Source organism: Biomphalaria glabrata, chromosome 6, assembly GCF_947242115.1.
Source record: "Biomphalaria glabrata chromosome 6, xgBioGlab47.1, whole genome shotgun sequence".
Classification (NCBI taxonomy): Eukaryota; Metazoa; Mollusca; class Gastropoda; family Planorbidae; genus Biomphalaria; species Biomphalaria glabrata.
This window is the reverse complement of record NC_074716.1, coordinates 30,513,925-30,535,498: the sequence shown is the minus strand read 5'-3', so window position 1 is coordinate 30,535,498 and position 21,574 is coordinate 30,513,925. Positions and strand designations below refer to the sequence as shown.

Genomic DNA, 21,574 nt, shown 5'->3' with positions numbered 1-21,574 from the left:
ACTCTTCCATTGACCTAATTGGTAAAACTAACATTTTTTATGTGTGTATTTATATTTTTTAAATATTTTAAAAAAAATATTTATAATATTTATTTAATTAAAGATCCTTGTATTTGTCTATTTAGTGTTCTTTGGGTTTTATGTTTTCAAAAAAAAAAAAAGATTTTTCCTCCTTTGTACAGTTTGTCTGGTACAATTTGTCTGGTACAGTTTGTCTGGTACAATTTGTGTACACTTTAATTCCTCCCCAACCCAATCCTGCCCACCCAATCTCGGATCCGGCACAATTTTTGCACAATTTGTTGTTACACAAGGCTACACGCTAACAATCACAAATACACACTCGACCACACACTCGCGTCAACTCCACACAACTGTGCCAAACGGAAACGAACAATGCCAATGACATCTTAGTGCAGTAGAAATGGGCCAGTTACTGGCATTGACATTTCTGCTCCTGTTGGGATTTATCAAGGGAGACAATAGTTATCAAAACAGTGGCTCGCTCCCCCCCCCCCCCTTTTTTCCGCACATTTCCCTTAACTACGACGTACTAGCTCTGGGCGATAATTAATTAAATATCAGAGGAAACAATTTTCTCTTTAATCGGCTCGATTTCCTGCTGTCTAAATATTTATTTGAAAAAAAAAGATTTATAATAATTATTTTAAAATATTAAAAAAAAAGAGAACAATCTGTACAATTACTACTGAGTATGAGAGAGGGTGTGGGTCTACATATCGATTTGTCAATTCTTGATTGTAATGAAAGCTTAGATATTTTGGACTGCTAAAATAGAATTCACGTTTTTCTTTATATTTTCTCATTAAGTTACGTAACGGAATTCATAATGCAATTTTTTTTGTTCAAATTAAAACTAAAATTGCAAAATTTAAATCTCTTAATCAATATTCTTTAACTTAAAATTAATTAGTTTTTTAATGCTGTGGACTTAATTATAATGTTTTCATATCAGAAACATAAAAAAAATATTTAACAATTAAAAAAAAACCCCACGCCGTTAATGTCACTAAGAAATTCAAGTGAAGGTCAATTAACAGACACCTTTGAGAACGCGAACCAAAATTAAGCAAAGAACGACTGCTCAATTCACAATTTAGGCCACTAACCCACGAAAATTTCCCTTTCAGACCTTGTGAACTATAGGGCAGATGATGTAAAGGGCATTTGTTTCTGTGGCCCACGGTTAACGAGGGTGTCATGTGGCCAGCACAACGACCAACCGCCTTTACGTTTCGCCATCTAATATCAGGTGCCCATTAGAGCTGAGTGGACTCAGAGGTACCCATTAGAGCTGAGTGGACTCAGAGGTGCCCATTAGAGCTAAGTGGACTCAGAGGTACCCATTAGAGCTGAGTGGACTCAGAGGTACCCATTAGAGCTGAGTGGACTCAGAGGTACCCATTAGAGCTAAGTGGACTCAGAGGTACCCATTAGAGCTGAGTGGACTCAGAGGTACCCATTAGAGCTGAGTGGACTCAGAGGTGCCCATTAGAGCTAAGTGGACTCAGAGGTACCCATTAGAGCTGAGTGGACTCAGAGGTACCCATTAGAGCTGAGTGGACTCAGAGGTACCCATTAGAGCTAAGTGGACTCAGAGGTACCCATTAGAGCTAAGTGGACTCAGAGGTACCCATTAGAGCTGAGTGGACTCAGAGGTACCCATTAGAGCTAAGTGGACTCAGAGGTACCCATTAGAGCTGAGTGGACTCAGAGGTACCCATTAGAGCTGAGTGGACTCAGAGGTGCCCATTAGAGCTGAGTGGACTCAGATGTACCCATTAGAGCTAAGTGGACTCAGAGGTACCCATTAGAGCTGAGTGGACTCAGAGGTACCCATTAGAGCTGAGTGGACTCAGAGGTGCCCATTAGAGCTGAGTGGACTCAGAGGTACCCATTAGAGCTAAGTGGACTCAGAGGTACCCATTAGAGCTGAGTGGACTCAGAGGTACCCATTAGAGCTAAGTGGACTCAGAGGTGCCCATTAGAGCTGAGTGGACTCAGAGGTACCCATTAGAGCTGAGTGGACTCAGAGGTGCCCATTAGAGCTGAGTGGACTCAGAGGTACCCATTAGAGCTGAGTGGACTCAGAGGTGCCCAAAGATACAAAATTAAAATCACAGTCTTCACCAGAAATTGAGCCCGGGACCCCAGGTTCGAAAGCCAAGCGCTTTACCATTCACCCACCGCGCCTCCTCAAATCTACGGACTGTGGGCCAAATCCGACCCATGGGGTGCGTTGCTAACCGGCCTATCGAAAGTTGCTTAAAAAATTTAACAGTGAACGTTTATGTGTTTTATAGAACACAGAATTACATTACTGACTTTATCAAGAAATCTAGTATAACTCAAGAGGGGTTGTCTTTTGAAAAAGTATATGTAATTAACCACAATAGAATACATGTTTGTTAGATAAATAAATAAATAGACTAACAGTCAGACAAATGTATAGATAGATAGATAGACAGCCAGGCAGTTAGACAGACAGACAGACAGATAGATAGATAGATAGATAGACAGACAGACAGACAGACAGACAGACAGACAGACAGACAGACAGACAGACAGACAGACAGACAGATAGATAGATAGATAGATAGATAGATACATAGATAGATACATAGATAGATAGATAGATAGATAGATAGATAGATAGATAGATAGATAGATAAATAGATAGTTAGATAGATACAAAATTGTATATTTTAGGTTCAAAATCTCCTACAAATCTTTGAGATCCCACAAATCGGCTACTCAGCGACAGTCAACAGTCTCAGCGAGAAGTCTCAATATCAATACTTCATGAGGGTCGTACCTCCGGACAAGTACCAGGCGCAGGCTATGCTGGAATTCATCCGATATTTCAAATGGACATATATACTGACCGTCCACACTGCCGATAGTAAGTTTGAATTTGTGTTTCTCTCTCTCTCTCTCTCTCTCTCTAGCATATGCTGACACACACACACTTATTTAATTTATCTTGAACAATCTTAAAAGAGAGTGTTTTGTTTTATATAGAAGTGCATGCAGTTGTTGTTTTGTTGTTTTTAAATTTAGATCTTAGTTTTTCCTCTATTGACATCAGTGTAGGAATTGAATTCCAGCTTGACAGTGGTTTGGATTAGAGAACTGTTTCTCAAGCTGCTTCTCTTTTAGCCAGGACCAGATATAGACTTGATAAGTCCCTAAGCTTTTTTGAGATAAGGGGCTCTTTATAAATCCAGATATTAGAAATCAGTGACTAATATGATGTTCTCATACCTTGAGGGTTAAAATTATATACAATTTAGAAGTAGTGGCACTAATACATCTTTAACTTGAAGTCATTATTATTCATAACAATCTTTCCCTATGGCGTCCTTGACATTTTTGTACTTGTCCCGATATTTCAAAATGTCTTCCAGTCCTAAATTGTAATTTTCAGACGTTTTTCTTTTGGTAACCTTATTTCGCCCCCACATGTCTCCTTATCCCGTATCTCTTATTTCTCTTTGTCTACGTATTTTATTGTTTAATGAATTTCAACCAGGTTTTAAAAAATCGATACGCAAACAAAGTGAGCAGATTCAAATTAATCGCGAAAATACTCAATACGTTAGTGTCAAAGTTTTAGTAAAGCGGCCCCCCCCCCTTTTTTTTTTTTGATTATTTCTTATTATCGTTCACCCCTGACGGAGACTCAGGAAGACTTTCAAATCGACATGAGTCAGAAGTCCTCGCCAGTAGTCATGTAATTATATCAATATAACCCGGTGATTCACAGCACGATTTCTCTGTAATGATTTACTGGGGGTGAACACAAAAGCAGTCAGTTTGTACTATTGGAATCTCATTGAATACAACCTAAAGCCTTTTTATACTTTAAAAATATCTACCTTTATTTTATTCTTTCTAAAAACAAAACGATTTTGCCATGTATGTGGTAGCTAATAATACACAGACTGAAATCTTTTAACTTCAACTATTTACTGAACTCAAAAGAGAAACATAACGAAGGAAACAAAGGGAGAGAAAGAGCGAGAGAATGAGATAGAGACTGAAATAGAGACTGGGAATGAGAGAAAGGGAGCGTGCTAGACTAAAAGATGAAAGGACAACAGAGCAGACAGAGAGACTATGAGAGAAAGAGAGAAAGAGAGTAAGAAAGACAAATATAAAGTAGATAAAATAAATCTTTTTCAAACTACAATACACTTTCTCACAAGCCTTCTTTGTTAAGTTAAGCCTCGGGTGTTAAAATCGCCTCAATACCATTAAACAATTCCATCCCAGTAGCCTGCCTCTGTTAATATTACGGGAATCGGACATTGCGTAGAAGCTATAAATAGCTAGAACGTGTTGATACGCTTTTATTTTAAAAGGTACATGGCAATTTTTAAGACTTTTTAGCAATGCTGATTCAAATTCTTGTCTCTTTTAGCGCCAAATAATATCAATTTCGAGGAGGCATTATAGCCAATAAAATGACATATTGATATCATAGTCTATATTAGTGTTTCCCAAACTGTTTTCCGCGTAACCCTATTGTTCCTCATGCGTGAATAGGTGTTCCACGAACTACTGGAATAATCAACCAGTAGGCCACTACGTGAATTAACCTCTCTAAAAAAAAAAAAGCTAAACACTTTAGAATGTGCGAAGTGTTCCGTTAAGGAAAACAGTTTGCGAACCGCTGGTCTCTAGGATAGTTGAATACAGACGTTCAAAAATGAACGATTCACTGGAGTCCTTTTTGTTTTTCTTGCTCCCTCCTGTGACTGTGAGTGGAATCATTCATTACAGTATGAAGTTACAAGTAATACGAATCAGTTCAAGGAGTGTTTCCCCCGAGAAACATTACAGAGTTTGGGCTAAATCAGAGCTTTTGAAAGAATCGAGCCCCACAAATGTTAGCATGAACTTGATCAAGACTATTGCGAAATCGGCATCTAACTCATCAGTTCTCAGGTTAAAATGAAGTCATATGGTGTCTGTGTTCTGTTCCTTTTTTTTAAATTTGTAATATAGTGACTAAGTTGTAATATAGTGACTAAGTTGTAATATAGTGACTAAGTTGTATCCTTGTTTTCACCTTCTTCTAAGCCTTTGTCCGTTGAACCGATGGGGCATCACACACGATCTGTCAACCGTCTATCTCCAATCCTCTTTGTCTTCAATAGAATATTTTTTGGGGGATAGACCCATGCATTCTTAAATGTTGTCTTTCTATGGTTGCTTCTTCTTTTTCCTGCTACTTTTTCCTGATGGAAGGTCTTGACATGCTCGGAGGACTTTGTGATATGACCATAATATTTTACTTTGCGTTTTTCTTTTTACAGTAGTCAACAGGTTCTAGTGGGGGCTCAATCGTCATTATGATCCTGTTCCAAATCTCGTCATTTTTAGAAAGCTTATATCAACTCACTCTGTCTGTCTGTAGGGTCGAAAGTGTTTACACGTTAGTTCCCCCACACCCATCTCGGATCAAGTTGAAACTTCGCTCAATTATTCATTGACATAGACAAGAAATGAATCAATTTAAACAAAAAGTAACCAATGAGATAATTATTACTGGTAAATTATTATTTTGTTTAATAGCAAACAAGGGATAATACTTAAGTATTCACAGATATGGCAAATTTTGTTGGGTTTAGTCCCCTTAAATAATTGTTAACGCTATTTCTCCCTCACTCATTCTCGTATCAAGTTGATACTTTAAACAACTATTTATTGTACCAATCGAAACATGAACCAATAAACAAACAAAAAAATCCATTAGTTAATTAAGTATTTATAATTAATTATTTTGTTTGATATCAAATAAGGGAAATAGCTTGTACACTATTGGTAGATATAGTTTTAAGGACGAGTTCTTCCCCTTTAGATAAGTTATTTTTTTTTAAAAAGGATAAAAAAAAATATTTTGCTTTTTTTTTTTTTTTTTTCCCTTTCTGTCTTTGTGAGTAGGCCTAATACATTGTTGTCTAAAAGATATTCTTCTTCTCTTCTCCTTATAAACACTCACACATTTTGAAACAATGACACTACAATTTTAAACATTCATTCTAAGAGATATCAGGCAACTGTAAAAATTGTCGTTGTCTTTTCTGACTGTGCGTAGACTTCTCAGAGGTGCTACGACACGGAGGCTAAGGGCCATAATAAATGACCGTAATTTTTACTTTCATTCACATCATAAATCGCCGCCTCCCTTACACAATTTTCTCACAAACACGCACAAATACTGGCCACCCCAATAAAGGAAAGCACTTCTGTTAATAGATCAGAAGAACGAGCCATCGAGTCGTAGGCTTGAAGAGTCCGGCAAGGGGAGGTTATTATTGGTTTCACATAGAATGACTTCCACATACACACCACTATTTATCTTCCCCCTTTTCAATCGTATTTTTTTGCTCTCCTTTCCACGTCCCTTCTTGTTCCCTGTAATGATTTCTACCGGAACAAAACGACTTACCGTTTCTCTCTGTGACAGCGTATTAGTTGTATTGAATTTCCTAATGATTTCAAACAAACTCAGGAATTAGCATTGAGTCAAGAATCATAGGCATCTAATAATAGCGCAAGTGAAATTTAGATGGAGGAAACGATGGTTCTTAATGTTTGTATAAAAATATCAACTGCATTAGTGAGTACTTGTCTTTCTGTATCTCTCTCTCTTCCTGTCTCTCTCTCTGTGTCCCTTTCCCTTTCTCTATCTCTCATCCATTTCTGTCTTTCCGTCTAACTTTGTCTCTCTTTGTCTCTGTCTGTTTGTCTCTCTAGCTTTATTTCTATCTCTCTCTCTCTCTCTCTCTCTCTCTCTCGTTCGATCCCTGAAAATGTTAAATTTGTATGAAAAGCATATGTAAATTTAAAGATTAAATTATTCGATTTTAGAAAACAAAATAGAAGCTCTAGAACTTAGTAAGATCTAAAATATCATGATATCGAATTCTCATTTTCTTTTCTTGTTTTTGCGATCTAAACAGGTCGGACGGACAGACAGACCACACAAAATAAATAGCTGTATTTTCTTCATCAGAATTCTAAAAAGGATCCTAATTAAAACGTAAATTGCTGGTTAAAGAGTTAAAGAGCTTTTACCATTAGTACGTTTAAGTAAGCTCCTAAAGTTGTAAGAAAAACGAAAGAAACAGGGTTACAAAAGACAGTTTGTGTGGAAACACAAACTCAAAATCGGCCCCCGAAGAGGTCCACCCAGGCAGGCTTCAATATTTTCAGAAAGAACATCCAAATAAAATTATATCAAAGACAAATGAGAGATAAGAATGGAGAAAGAAGGTTAACAGATCTTGTGTAGTGCCCCAACGGTCCCGCAGATCAAAGCATAGGTGTAAGTGAATGTAAAGTTAGATGTGAAACTGACCTCACTATTTCCCCTTTTAGACCTTGTGGTCTATAGGGCAGATGATGTAAAGTTCATCTGTTTTTGTGGCCTACGGTTAGCGAGGGTGTCATGTAGCCAGCACAACGACCAACCGCCTATCCTTTTCCCAACTAATGTCAGGTACCCATTAGAGCTGAGTGGTCTCAGAGGCGCCCAAAGATTCCAAAGTTGAAAATCCCAGTCTTCACCAGGATTCGAACCCGGGACCCCCGGTTCGGAAGCCAAGCGCTTTACCGCTCAGCCACCGCGCCTCCCCTGGCCTAATTGATGTCTTATGATTGCTATAATTGTTTTGAAAAGGCTCAATCTCTAATTCGAATCCTCAAAAATAAAATATAAAAAAATCTCCGCAATAAAAAAAAAATGTTCAGAAAAATGGAGTTTATGAGATTACTATTCAATTTAAATTAGGTTTAACTTATAATGCATACTAATTAGCTTTTTTTCTCTTAAAAAAACTGCTTGCATAACTGATTTTAAAAATTAAATTTTTCGCTTTAAGAAAAAAAAAAGTAGCCGTTGCATCAAAACTTTGAATGGTCTAAAATATTGTGATGTCGGATTTTCAATATCTTTTCTAGTTTATGAGATCTAAACGGGACGGACGGACAGACGGACAGACGGTCAGACGGACAGACGGACAGACATTTCGCACAAAACTAATAGCGTCTTTTTCACCTTTCGAGGGCCGCTAAAAAGACAGGAATTATATGTCATTTGTTTTTATTACTCTTGAAGCTTACGACCAATTATTTTGCATCAATAGAATCAAATGAAAAAAAAATCTGGGATTAAGAAAATGTCTGATTACAAGTCTCACTTTATATTGCATTGTTGATGTGGTGTTTTGTTGAAAATGTAGATCTAGGTATTTTATGTAAATTACTTGAAGTCTTACAAACTGGACTTCGATTCAAACCATACAACACATATTAAAGTCTATGAATAACTTTATAAGACATTATAAACTTGAGAAATATTATTTAGTACACAATAATGGGGCACAGTCCTAATGTCACACTTCTAAAACAAAACTACCATCTTGCTTGGCAAAAGACTGAGCTTAAAACTAACCGTCATCTTCCAATAATTCCTTATTTTGTTAATATCCCATAATTACCTAGTTCCGTCTAAAATAGTCTATTTATAGTCTCGTCACTCAAATGAAATTCCCGATCACCCTACCCTTATTCTAAACCTATAACAGCATTCAAAAAATGAGTTTAATTTGTCATACTTATATATGTATGAGTAAAATTTAGTCTACTTTTATGAGTTACATTATACAGTCCAAGGCCTTGATTTTTAGCCTTTAATGTTTTTTTTTTATAAATGAAATGAAAGGCTTGTCATGAAATCAATCAACCATCTACCTGAGTATTGCCAAGGTTCCTTAAAGCGTCCTCTTCAAGGCGCCGAGACGCAGCCTTAATCTCACTGCTTGTGCTGATAGGACTTACAGAATAGACCGTTGACACTTCCGGTCAAGCCGAAGGAAGCCAATCGTAAAATCTATAAATTATCTTCTTCTTGGAGCCGCTTTGGGATAGGATGGAAAAAGATCAATCTATTGCAATGGTGTGGATAAGTGTACTGTGAACTCGTACTAGAGGTCAAGCTATTTACACCAAGTCTATTTGTTCTGTGAATGGTGTCTAGGCTGCAACAACAACGGCGACTCATTTGTGTCTCTCGAGAGAACTCTGTATGAAGCAAAACAGTCCGTGGAATATCAAGAAATAGTAAAAAAGTAATAAAACTCCATGTCCTATCATTGCTTTCACACAAGAATGAAAAAACATTGGAAAGGGGTAAAGCATGTGATTGTCTTTTTAATACATTTTCCCCCCACAAACTTTGAAAGCACACCATGTCATTGTGAGTCAATGGCTATGTCTGGTCGATTTAAATTTAGATATTGTTTACTAGTCTGGCACACGCACTAACAACTGTACCAGAGAAGTGCTTATGAATATACAAGATTTTATAGCTATCTATTGCCTGGTTTCAAACTTTAAAGTAAAGTATAATGGGGACTAATTCAACTTATTCCACCACATCGTTTAATAACAATTTCTTTCCCTTGTTCGATTTCTAACTAAATAATTAATTTCTAATAGTTAACTAATTGGTTCATTATTTTTTTATTGATTATTCTTGTGTTGCCAGGTAAAAGAAATAATTGGGCGAAATTTCAGCTTGATCCGAGATTGGCTGTCGTACAAACTTTTGGCCAGACAGGCAGAGTGAGTTGATATAAGCTTTGTAAAAATATGGATAACTATATGTTTGAAACCTTTAATTGGACAAACTCTTTTAATTTTATGAAATCGGGGATTTTTATAAATTTCAAACACAGTAGTACCTATTTTTACCAAGTTTTTATTAACTCTGTCTGTCTGTCTATCTGTCTGTCTGTCTGTCTGGTACCATTCTTGTACACAATCTCGGAACAAGTTGACATTTTGTACAATTATTTCTTGTACCTGACAAAACAAGTATCAATTTTTTAAAATTATTTAAATTAGTTATTATTTATACTACTTTTTCTGGTATCGAATAAGGGAAAGAAATAGAACTTGACAGAAGTGGTGGTATAAGTTGAATTAATTCCCTTTATACCGTGTGTAGAGAATCGAGTCGTCGCTCAAAAGTTTGAAATTAACAATAGTTATCTTAGAAACCTTCTATTTTCTTAAGCACTTTGCTGGCACGGTGGTTAGTGTCTTGGTTTGAGGAGGCTTGAATTTGAATTCAAGCCGTACAATTTGTTTTAAAAAAATACATTTTAAAAAACTGTCATGATAACATTTACCCAGATACCCCCCTTCTTCTTTCTCCCCCACCGCTTTTAAAAACTGGTCCACTCAAGTGAGAAAGCTAAAAGCTAAAAATTGCGCTAAACGAAAACAATTTGTAAAAATATTTCTAAAAGATGTTTTAATTGTTAGTCTAGATCTATTACAAATTTAATTACATGACTGATCCAACCCAATGGATATTGGTGGTCAAGCTTGATAAACAAAGTTTTTTTCATTGATACTTTCTATTTATTTACTGTAATTGTAATCGTGAATAGATGTCACTGACAACTATGTATTAAATTATGTTTCTATAAACGCAGTATATATATCATTAACAGTTGACATCAGGTATAATGGTATATAAATGATGGCGATTTTAAATACATCTATTTTGTGTGCTAAACTCTTGGGACAATTACTACACAAGCACCTATTGTAAGGGGCGCGGTGGCTGAGTGGTTAAGCGCTTGGCTTCCGAACCTGTGATCCTGGGTTCGAATCTCGGTAAAGATCAAACTTGCTCGGGAAAGTAAAGGCGGTTGGTCGTTGTGCTGGCCACATGACACCCTGCTCGTTAACCGTTGGCATATGAAACAGATGATCTTAAACTGTTCAGTACTATCTATAGATCGCAAGGTGAGGAACTTGACCTTTACCTAGTGTATTTCACAAAATATATTCATTACTCTAAACATCTTTTGCAAAACTTATAAGTGTTGTCTTAATGCTCTAGGATACCTTTCCGGAATTTAACGTATACAATGACAACGAAAAGTCACCAAAATTAACCGAAACTCAATGCATGATCTATCAACAAATATTAGCAACGAAGACACCATCACAAGAATTACAATAAGTTTAGAAAAAGATTGTGAGTTCTGCCAATGTTTTGAAACCAAATGTTTAAAATAGTCTTTTTTTTTTCATAAATGTGAAATGAGTTTGATGCGTCCAGCAATGTTCTTCTACCTGTAGTGAAAGGCAAAGTTCCGCAATATGTTTTGATCTTCGTGATAAAATTAAAAAATAAACAACCTTACCTTAAATCCAACCATAACAACGGTTGAAAGCTTTTTATAGCGATAAAAAAGAGCTACAACAAAAAAACAGTCTAGCTAATAACAATCTTTGCCATCTTCAAGTAGCTTATCACTGTAAGGATCAAACGTTCATCAATGGATCTGAAAGGATCCGTCCCTCCCAATTGTAGCTTCTGCTTTGGTTAAGAAAATTGGACAAAACTTGCTAAACCTGACAAACGCAAACCAAAAATAATTTCTGTCTAAGAACATTGGTGCAAAACTTGTGGACCAAGTTTTCTTATATATGTATCGCAATCGCGCGCTTACATCCATTTGACAAATCACAGTGACTAGCAGTAAGAGAGAGAGAGAGATACTAATATTGAAATGCAACAGAATCGACGGTGATGAAATGTAGTACACAATTCTGAGGTGTAGCAGAAACTTCTGGTGTAGCAGAGACTTCTGCAGTGTAGCAGCAACTTCTGGAGTGTACCAGAAACTTCTAAAGTGTAGCAGAAACTTCTGGAGTGTAGCAGAAACATCTGGAGTATTGCAGGAATTTCTAGAGTGTAGCAGAAACTTCTGGAGTGTAGCAGAAACTTCTGGAGTGTAGCAGAAACGTCTGGATTGTAGCAGAAACTCTTGAAGTGTAGCAGAAACTTCTGGAGTGTATCAAATACTTCTGGAGTGTAGCAGAAACTTCTGGAGTGTAGCATCAATTTCTGGAGTGTAGCAGCCACTTCTGTATTGTAGCAGAAATTTCTGGAGTGTAGCAGCAACTTCTAGAGTGTAGCAGAAACTTCTGGAGTGTAGCAGCAACTTCTGGAGTGTAGCAGAAATATTTTGTACATTTAAACTGGTAGCAAGAAATTCGGTGAGATTAGCAGAGAAATGTGATGGGGGGTGTAGATGGCATGTATTGAACTATCTGGGTGGTCAGTTATCTGGGGCTTTGCGTTTGTAAGTAACAATAGAGTCTGACCTTCTGCAAGATTTAACCTTAGTACGACCTTGCCCATACAATTTGATCTCAACTTGACCTTGTCTATTTGTGGCGGCCGAAAGAATTGAGAGGACTATAGGCTTTTGTGCCAGGATGACAGATTGGCCTAGGTCTCTACCCTTATAAAACCCATACATCAAGACGCTTCTTTTCAAGCGATTCTGAAACAAACAAAAAATCCAAAGAATGCTAGTGCAAGATTGATTCCCAGAAACTGACCACCAAGACTAACCATAGAGACTGACAAACGAGATGAACTCTATGTAATACAAAAGTGATTAAAACATTATGAGAGATGGCGATAAAGATAAAATATAAAGATTATACTGCAAGCAGGCATTGACATCTATATAATGAACATCTTACAAGATGATAGAGCTCAAATGCTTCTGACGCGATGAACTGCAAAGGAAATTAGCACAAAATGTTAAGTTGTGAAAAAGAAAGTTGATAATAATATAAAGCCTACACGCCGTAATACCCGAAGATGTAGAGTCCGTTCAAGATATTGTCTAGTTCTCTACGCAATTTTTTTTTCTTTTTATTCCTTTAAAAACTATAACAGTTAAACCATAGTTTTCCCTAGTCATTTCCCAAACGATATACATCAATTGCCAAATTTCGTTTCGAGATCCGTGTCCACTCAGCTTTTTTTAGTTTTGAGCCTATAAGGTTTTACGTTTCAGTTTCCACGAATGTACAAGTTGAATAGAGGTATTGTAAAAAGATAGATCTAGAGTATGGATCATACTTTGTTGCACTGACATTTCTCTACATTCAAAAGGAATCTAATAAACGATGACATCTAATAAAGATATCTAAAGATAGATGCAACATCTGCAAAAAAGTATGCACCATGAAACAGAAAGCCATTCAATGTGACACCTGCCATGAATGGTACCATGCATCATGTCTCCATATGAATACACCTGTGTATTATGCTTTAGGAAACAAAAACGCATCATGGCACTGTGTACCATGTGGGTTACCTCAGTTTACATCAGGACTGTTTGATTCCTTTGATGCAAACACTTCTAACCCATACAACATCCTAAACACCATCCCAAACCAAACTCACTAACCACTAGCCAGATCCACTCCTGTTAAATCTAAATCTACTAAAATTAATACAACAGCCTCACTAAACAAACCTACTAAAGAAGTAATACCAAAATACCTTAAAACCTTAGTAATAAATTTTCAAAGCATTAGGAACAAAACAGCAGACTTAGAAATTTTATTAGAATGTGAGAAACCAGACATAATTGCAGGAACAGAAACTTGGCTACATCCTGAAATTTATAATGTAGAAATTTTCAATAGTAATTATGAAATTTTTAGAAAAGATAGGGCTGATAATCATGGAGAGTTCTTTTAGCAATAAAAAATACTCTTATAGCAGAAGAAATTACCTTACCTAACTCAAAAAATATAGAATCAACATTTGTAAAATTAATACCACCTCAACATCCCTAATAATAGGCAGCATTTACTGACCATCAAATTCTAGTTTAGAATACATGCAGGAACTACGTAATCAGATTACTACACTTAAAGAGACAAATAAAAATGCAGTTTTTTTGGATTATGGGTGATTTCAATCTACCTGATATAAATTGGAAAACACTAACCATAGATAAACACCAAAACCTTAAGGACATAAATGAGCTTTTCATAGAAACTTTACACAACCTAAGTTTAGATCAAATCATTAAAAAGCCAACTAGATTAAACAACACATTAGATCTCTTCTTAACCAACAGACCTGGATTAGTAGTTGATTATGATATTATCCCTGGTCTATCAGACCATGAGATATAAAAATAAACAGTCAGATAAAGGCAGTAGCCAATACAAAACCCAAAAGAAAAATCTTACCCTGGAATAAATGTAACCTAACACAACTACACCAAGCTGCATTAAACTTTCAACAAACATTCTTATTAGAAAAAGACAATAACCAACCAGTCGATGACCTCTGGAATTTCATTAAAAACCATCTTAAAAGCATTATAGAAAATCATATACCAACGAAGTACACACTAAACAAAATAAATAAATGCTGGTTTAATAATAGAGTAAAGAAGCTATGTAAACAGAAGGAAAACCTATATCAGGGGCGTAACTAGGGATTTGGGGGCCCGGGGGGATTGACCTCTTTGGGGGCCCCTTGCATTTTTTCATTCGACATATGACATGAGATAATGTACGCAAAAATAAATAAGCCCCAAATCAAATTGGTTCAGTATATCAGTAAACTTAACAAAAAGTAATCATCAAGACTCTTTTAATAAATAATACCGTTGTTTATTAGTTAAATAATGCACAAGTGACAAATCTAAATTGATATCGCTTCACGTCGTGCATTATGTGCAGCAAAGACATCTATAACATCAACTACATCGATACTTTCTAGTGTTTGTGACTTCACTGACATTAAAACCATGATAAGCCTTTCTTGCGTCATTGTGCTCCTGAAATAGTTTTTGATGAACTTGAGCTTTGAGAATGATCTCTCACATGACGTAATGGAAGTGGCCTGTGTTAGCGGTATTCGGAGGAGGTTGCAAAGTTTGAGCACACGTAATTCCCATATGAAGCCTGTTTCCTCAATATGTCTATTGGTGATTGTATTACTGATTTGTTAATGAAAAGTGCTCGTGCATCAATGACATCATTGAAAAAGCGATTTTCCATTTATTTCATCATACAAACAGGAAAAGTAGCACAGTTTGTCACAAGCGTGTTTTCATCTAACAGGTGTCTTGGTTCAAGAAGAAACCCAAAGGTATCCATTTTCTTTCACGCCTTTGGAATCTGCCCTTCATCTCCATATGAAATCTGTCCAGCACTTCTGTCGCAACACGTTTGAATTGCAGTTCTATTGACAGTCCTACATTAGAACTCAACTTCCCATCAAGTCTTTTCTTTCTTCTGGTTGTTTTGATTACAGGGAATCCATAGTATTCACTACCTTCTTTTGCTTTTTCGATGGATTGGGTTTTTGTCAGTTTCTCATCATTTTGCAGAAAGCATGAAAGGATACTAATTTCTTTAGCAGCTTCCCGTATATGCAGTCCAGACTTTTGTAGTTTCTTCCGAACTATATTAATTGGGCGCAGGAGCTTTGACCAGAATTCAAGATAGGCAAAAAATTCTTAATTTTCCACTGCATGAAGAAGATTAATTGCTAATATTATATGGTATTACGTCATTGTTGGTTGTTTAAGTTTTGTGCGAAAGCAAAAGGATTCAGAGCATACAAAAGTGGGAAAGATCCATATCTCGTTATGCTCGAGTATAGAAATAGTCCGATAAGTGGACTGCCGTATTCACCATCACAACTGCTGACGAGTAGAAGACTCAGGGAATCATTCCAACTGATCACAAAATATTGAAACAATCGGTAGCTGAAAATGCAGAGATATTACTCAACGAACGACAGATGAAAAGCAAAGTGAAATACGATGCAAAAGCAAGACTACCTAAAGATTATTCTGTAGGAGAGTTCGTCTAGGACAAACATGGCAAAAAGCAGATCTTACATCATAAAGACAAACGATGATAAAACATACAGAAGAAATCAACGCTTTTTGAATAAGGGTTTCGATGAAGACATCTCTGGGTACTATGATACTGATGAAGACAATGGACTGCAAACTGTTGGAACAAACGAAACAGACAGTTATAGACCAACGTCTAGAGAACTTGTTGTGCCAGTCAAGACAACCAGAAATGGACGAATTGTTAAAGTTCCTAGTAGACAGGGCCGGCCTTAGGCCACTGCAGCCTATGCGGTCGCAGTGGGCGCCGCGCTTTCATAGGCCCCGCGCTTTCATAGGCCCCGCGCTAATTCCAAGTGTACATTATTAAATTAAACCATTATAACGTATATAAAATAACAGGGTTTTCGCGACCTCCTGATTTTCCAGGGCCTCCAGGAAATCTCTTGAAAAGGCAAAATATACGATAAAGTCTTGAACTTTTTAAAAATTTATTCAATTCTCCTGAAGAAGAGACGAAATTGACATTTTGGGGTGCCTATAAATAAAAAGTGGCATTGCGAGCTTTCATTTGATAAAAATTTATTGCAAAGACAAAAGTAGGCCTATTTTCTAATTCAAAAAAGATAATTTTGACATTATGCTTATCCCTACCCAGACTAGGCCCCGCGAGATCCGTTTCGTATAGGGGCCCCGCAAATGCTAGGGCCGGCCTTGCTAGTAGATATCACACTTAAGAACTTTAAAAGGAAGGGTATGATAATAACTTCAAAAGGAAGGATGTGTTAATATTATATGATATTACGTCATTATTTTTTGTTTATGTTTTGTGCGAAAGCAAAAGGATTAGATGTAAATAAAAAGAGAGTTTCTATTGAATTGAGGAAAGATGAATAAAGGGGTAACAACTAGAGTGTGAAGTTTAATTCTGAAATTATAGACGCCAAACCCGAATAATGGACAATTTTAGCATTATTAAGAATAACTTTTAGATCTGTTATACTCGATTCTGTAAATTTTGCTTCAAGGTTAATTAGTGTAGCCATATAATTCTCGCCATTTAGATCTATTATTAGTAAAAGTAACAAGATACCTGGAATTCGCTGTATACCATGCAGTTTTATTCGTGGCAACAAAGTTTAAAATGTAAGACTAATTTTAAAAAATAATTTGATCTCTCTGGGAAAAAATATTTTTAAAATGTCAACAAAGTCAACGTACCGATAGACCTTGATCTAGGTTTAGTCTTTGTGATAAATTTAATCCATAAATGTTGAAAAAAAAAAAGACACCCGTTGACACTATTTGTCAATCAAATATATTAATTTATGTATTTACAAATAAATTTCGGACACCCATTTGGGGGCCCCCCCTAGGTGGGGGCCCGGGGGGATTTTAAAATTCTCCCCCCCCATCCCCCCCCTTAGTTACGCCACTGACCTATATAGAAAATTTAAAGAAACTAATGCAGAAAGAGTTTACAAAAAGTATATAAAAATTAAACACTTAACCCAAAAAGTAAGCAGACAGCTGCAGAGTGAATACATAAACAATGTAATATCTAAAGATAACAACAAAAACCTATGGTCATACATTAAGTCTAAGAAAATGGAAACAACAGGCATAGCGCCATTAAAAGATGAACATAACATAATACTTAATGATAATGAAACTAAAGCAAACATCCTAAACAAATACTTTGCATCAGCATTCTCAGCCCCAGGAGACAAAGACATATTACTGCATTTGAACCAAGTAGACAACATAGAAGATATAGTAGTATATAGCAGGATGGCTGCCTGGTTGTGAGGTTTGCGCGTTGGACTGTCGTTCGGATTTATCGATGGTCGAGGGTTCAAATCCTGCCCGCTCCCATCCCCCGTCGTCCTGCGGGAGCTTTGGACTAGGAAGTAAACTATCTTCAACTCTGAAGGAACATCCGAAACATGTAAAACATTAAACAAACAAACATTTTAGTACAAGAAAATGGAATTCAAAAACTATTAGCCAACACCAAACCAAATAAAGCGTCTGGACCAGATGGTATTCCAGCTAGATTACTCAAAGAACTAAGCAATGAGCTAGCCCCAGTGTTCAAAATACTCTTTCAGGCTTCACTTAACCAGGGCAGAGTACCAAAGGACTGGAAAGAAGCTAATGTCACCCCCCTATTTAAAAAAGGAGAAAAATCTGACCCAGGAAACTACAGACCAGTATCACTTACCAGCATCACATGTAAAATCCTAGAACACATAATATGTAGCAACATCATAAACCACTTAGAAAAACATAATGTCCTCACACCATACCAACATGGCTTTAGGAAATATAGATCATGTGAAACACAACTAATAGGACTAATTGATGATTTTGATTTTCAAAAGGCTTAGATAATAGTGAACAAATAGATGCTATCTTACTAGATTTTTCTAAGGCTTTTGACAAAGTTCAACACCATAGTTTGCTTAAAAAATTAAAATATTTCGGCATTAATGGTCCACTGCATCAGTGGGTTAAAGATTTTCTGATAGGGAGAGAACAAACTGTAATAATAAATGGCTCTAAATCAACACCGATAACAGTAAAATCAGGTGTACCTCAAGGAACAGTCTTGGGTGCACTACTATGTTTAATTTACATAAATGATTTACCAAATTGCATTACTTCAGGAACAAAAGTCAGATTATTTGCAGACGATTGCATAATATATAGAACAATAAAAACAACACAAGACACAGATATTTTACAAAGAGAATTAGATGAATTACAGAAATGGGAATCAAATTGGAGCATGTCTTTCCACCCAGAAAAATGTCAGTTGTTAAGAGTAACAAAAAAACAAAAAGAAATTAATTCCACTTATCTTATTCATGGCAAACCAGTAACACAGACTAAATCCTCCGTTTGGGACCCCTCAACTCAAGAAAACATTAAGAAACTGGAACAGACACAAAATAGAGCAGTGAAATTCATAACAAACGAATATTCACATTTGACTAGAGTAACACCTTTAGTAAAATCACTAAATTTAGAAAGCCTTCAGGACAGAAGGCTCAAAAGTAAAGTAGCAATCATACATAAAACACTGAACCATAATCTTCAAATACAAAAACAAAATTTAATAAAATACTCTGAAAGACATTCCTCGTCCATATGCTAGGACAAATTTGTACAAATACTCCTTCTTCCCTAGTGCTATTAGAGCATGGAATGGGTTGCCTGAGCTAGTCAGGAAAACCAGTGACTTGGCTGAATTTAAGTCATTGGTTAATATGCATGACTAAATGCATGACGCGTAGGACGTAATCATCTTCTTTTTTGAAGTAACGTCTGTATTATATAAGACAAGATAAGATAACAAATTGGATATTTCCTTATATATATATATTTATATATATATATATATATATATATATATATATATATATATAATATATATATATAAGACAGAAAACTGAAACAAATGATGTGTGGGGAACGGGAATACGGCATTCATTTTGGGACCCTCTGGAGAACGCATTTTTTTCCCTTCTAGACCTGAAACTGATCTAAAGAAATGTTGGCGGTGTCTACTACTGTACATTGCTTGCCTTGTGAATTAAGTATGCAAATGAAAAAGGTAGAAGTAACAAAAGGTGCTACATTATAGAGAATTTAAAAGCGGAAATGTGTGTGGTGAAAGGTCGATCAATCGGAATATTCTACAAAAAAAGTTAAGGGTTGTCTTTGTAATTAAAAAAAAATGTCCGAAAGCGGGAGTTTGTGTGTGTGTTGGTCACGATTGAAAAGAAGCAGAGGTTATATTCAATTCAAATTGAGAAGCCGATGAAAGAGATCTTATGTAGGACCAGCTTTTTTTGATGAAAGCGGTAGAGCAGAAAGGAGAGAGTAGTGAATAAGTCAAAGTGATACTAAAATTCATATCTACGTATGTGTACTCGAGGCACCAAACAAAATATTTTTTTTTACGAATAGTTAATTAACTAATTGTTTTTCTTTAAGTTGATTCTTGTGTTGTCAAGTAAAAGAAATAATTGTGCACAATTTCAGCTTAATCCGAGATTGGGTGTGGGAGCACTAGTGAGTTGATATAAGCCTTGTAAAAATGTTGGAAACTCAGCGGAAAAATCTAAATAAATCTCTGAGTTAAATGGAGAGTATCCGTAAAGAAGTAAATAATTTGAGAAAGAGTTAAAAAGACTCGACTGGCTTTTAAAAATGTATATACAATCATTTTTATCTGTAAATGTTTCCTCACCCAATAAATAGCAGCTTTATAGAGGATCGCTCTGGTGAACAAAGTGTCACTGGTACATCATGAAATTGAACAAAATGTTACCAACTATCGAAGAGAAAAGGTCAAACACTCAGCCGAAATATCTTCATTATTCTATTTACAGCAAACTAGTCTTGATCAATTAACTACAGCAGCAGTGTTCCAAAGCTCAATAAAATGCCAATTCCTGTTCGTTTTAAAATATAGATTTGTTACTCAAGTGGAACTGGTTGTGGAGAGGTCTGGGGAAAGAGGTGCTCTCGCGTGTTGAACGATTAATAATTTGTCTGATTCACTGGCCTTCCTCAGTCAGTGTGCGTTTGTGTGTGTCTTGTGTGTGTGTGTTTCTTGTAAATGGATTGGAATAAATAGATTCTGATACTGCTTCTTTCCATTATAATCGCTCTAGTATTCCATTTTATATATAGGGTCTTTGGTGTATCCGGTGCAGGGGCGGACTTAGGTAATTGCAACGTATGCTGTCGCAGTGACCTCGCACTTTCATAGGCCCCGCGCAAATTCTAGATGTAAAATATTAAATAAAAACATTATACCTTCAATATAACAGGTTTGCCGTGGCATCCTGGAAATCTTCACTAATTCGGGGCTTATTAAATGGAGGCCCGGGGGATTTTCAAACTCCCCCCCTCCTCCCCTCACTCTAGCTACGCCACTGTAGAAATCTCCGCGATATAAAAAAAAGGCCTTATGAGATTTCATTTAATAAAAATTTATTGTAAAAACGAATGTATTTTCTAATACAAAATCTTAATTTTGACATAATGTTTATCCCTACGCAGACTGGGCCCCGCAATGGCTGTGGCCGGCCCTGATCCGGTGCAAGAATACAAACATTTTGATAAGCAATATAATTTTAAAATCAATTTTATTTGCACACTTGTTTGTATCACATTGGCAGTGATCTTTCCAAATGGCGCACTGGACATTGTTTAGTTTCTTTCATTCCAAATTTCTCCCAAATTGTACGTTCTCAATTTCTCACCTTTTTGTAAGCCTCCAATATGTCTCCCTCAAATTTCTCACCTTTTTGTAAGCCTCCAATATGTCTCCCTCAAATTTCTCACCTTTTTGTAAGCCTCCAATATGTCTCCCTCAAATTTCTCCACATGGTTTTTTTCTCTTACTTGGTATTTTATTGGTATAGAATGTCAAAAGTCTAAAAGAAAGAGCAAATTACTGTGATTAACTTATATATTACCATTCCCTTTGCTTGATTTCCTTTTTAGCAGACAGACAGAAAGACATACAGACATACAGACAGAGTTGATAAAAGCTTAATAAAAACAGAATAAAGTTACAATACATATTTGTTACTAATACAAGAATCAGTGGCAGCGTCCCGAAATAAGCCTGACTTCTGTTTTACTTCTCCACACTTGATGGTAGCACGACTAGGTGACTCTCTTATTTCATTTTGAAGTTCCTTTTGTTCCGAGAAGGGAGAACAATATTAAGAGATTTTCATGAAAGACTTTTTGTACTTTAGATCGTCCTAGCTGAGTGGTAAAGCGAGATGTTCTTTGGTTCGAAT

The 21,574-nt window shown here is 36.1% G+C and overlaps 1 protein-coding gene across 2 annotated transcripts in view; it reads left to right on the top strand.

The window, feature by feature from the left end:
• Positions 1–21,574, top strand: part of LOC106077013 (metabotropic glutamate receptor 1-like) — a 163,023-nt gene that overhangs the window by 65,170 nt on the left and 76,279 nt on the right. For both annotated transcript variants that reach the window (XM_056032201.1, XM_056032202.1), the window contains exon 4: positions 2,731–2,923. In XM_056032201.1, the coding sequence (XP_055888176.1) occupies positions 2,731–2,923 (193 nt within the window). The remainder of the gene's footprint in view (positions 1–2,730; positions 2,924–21,574) is intronic.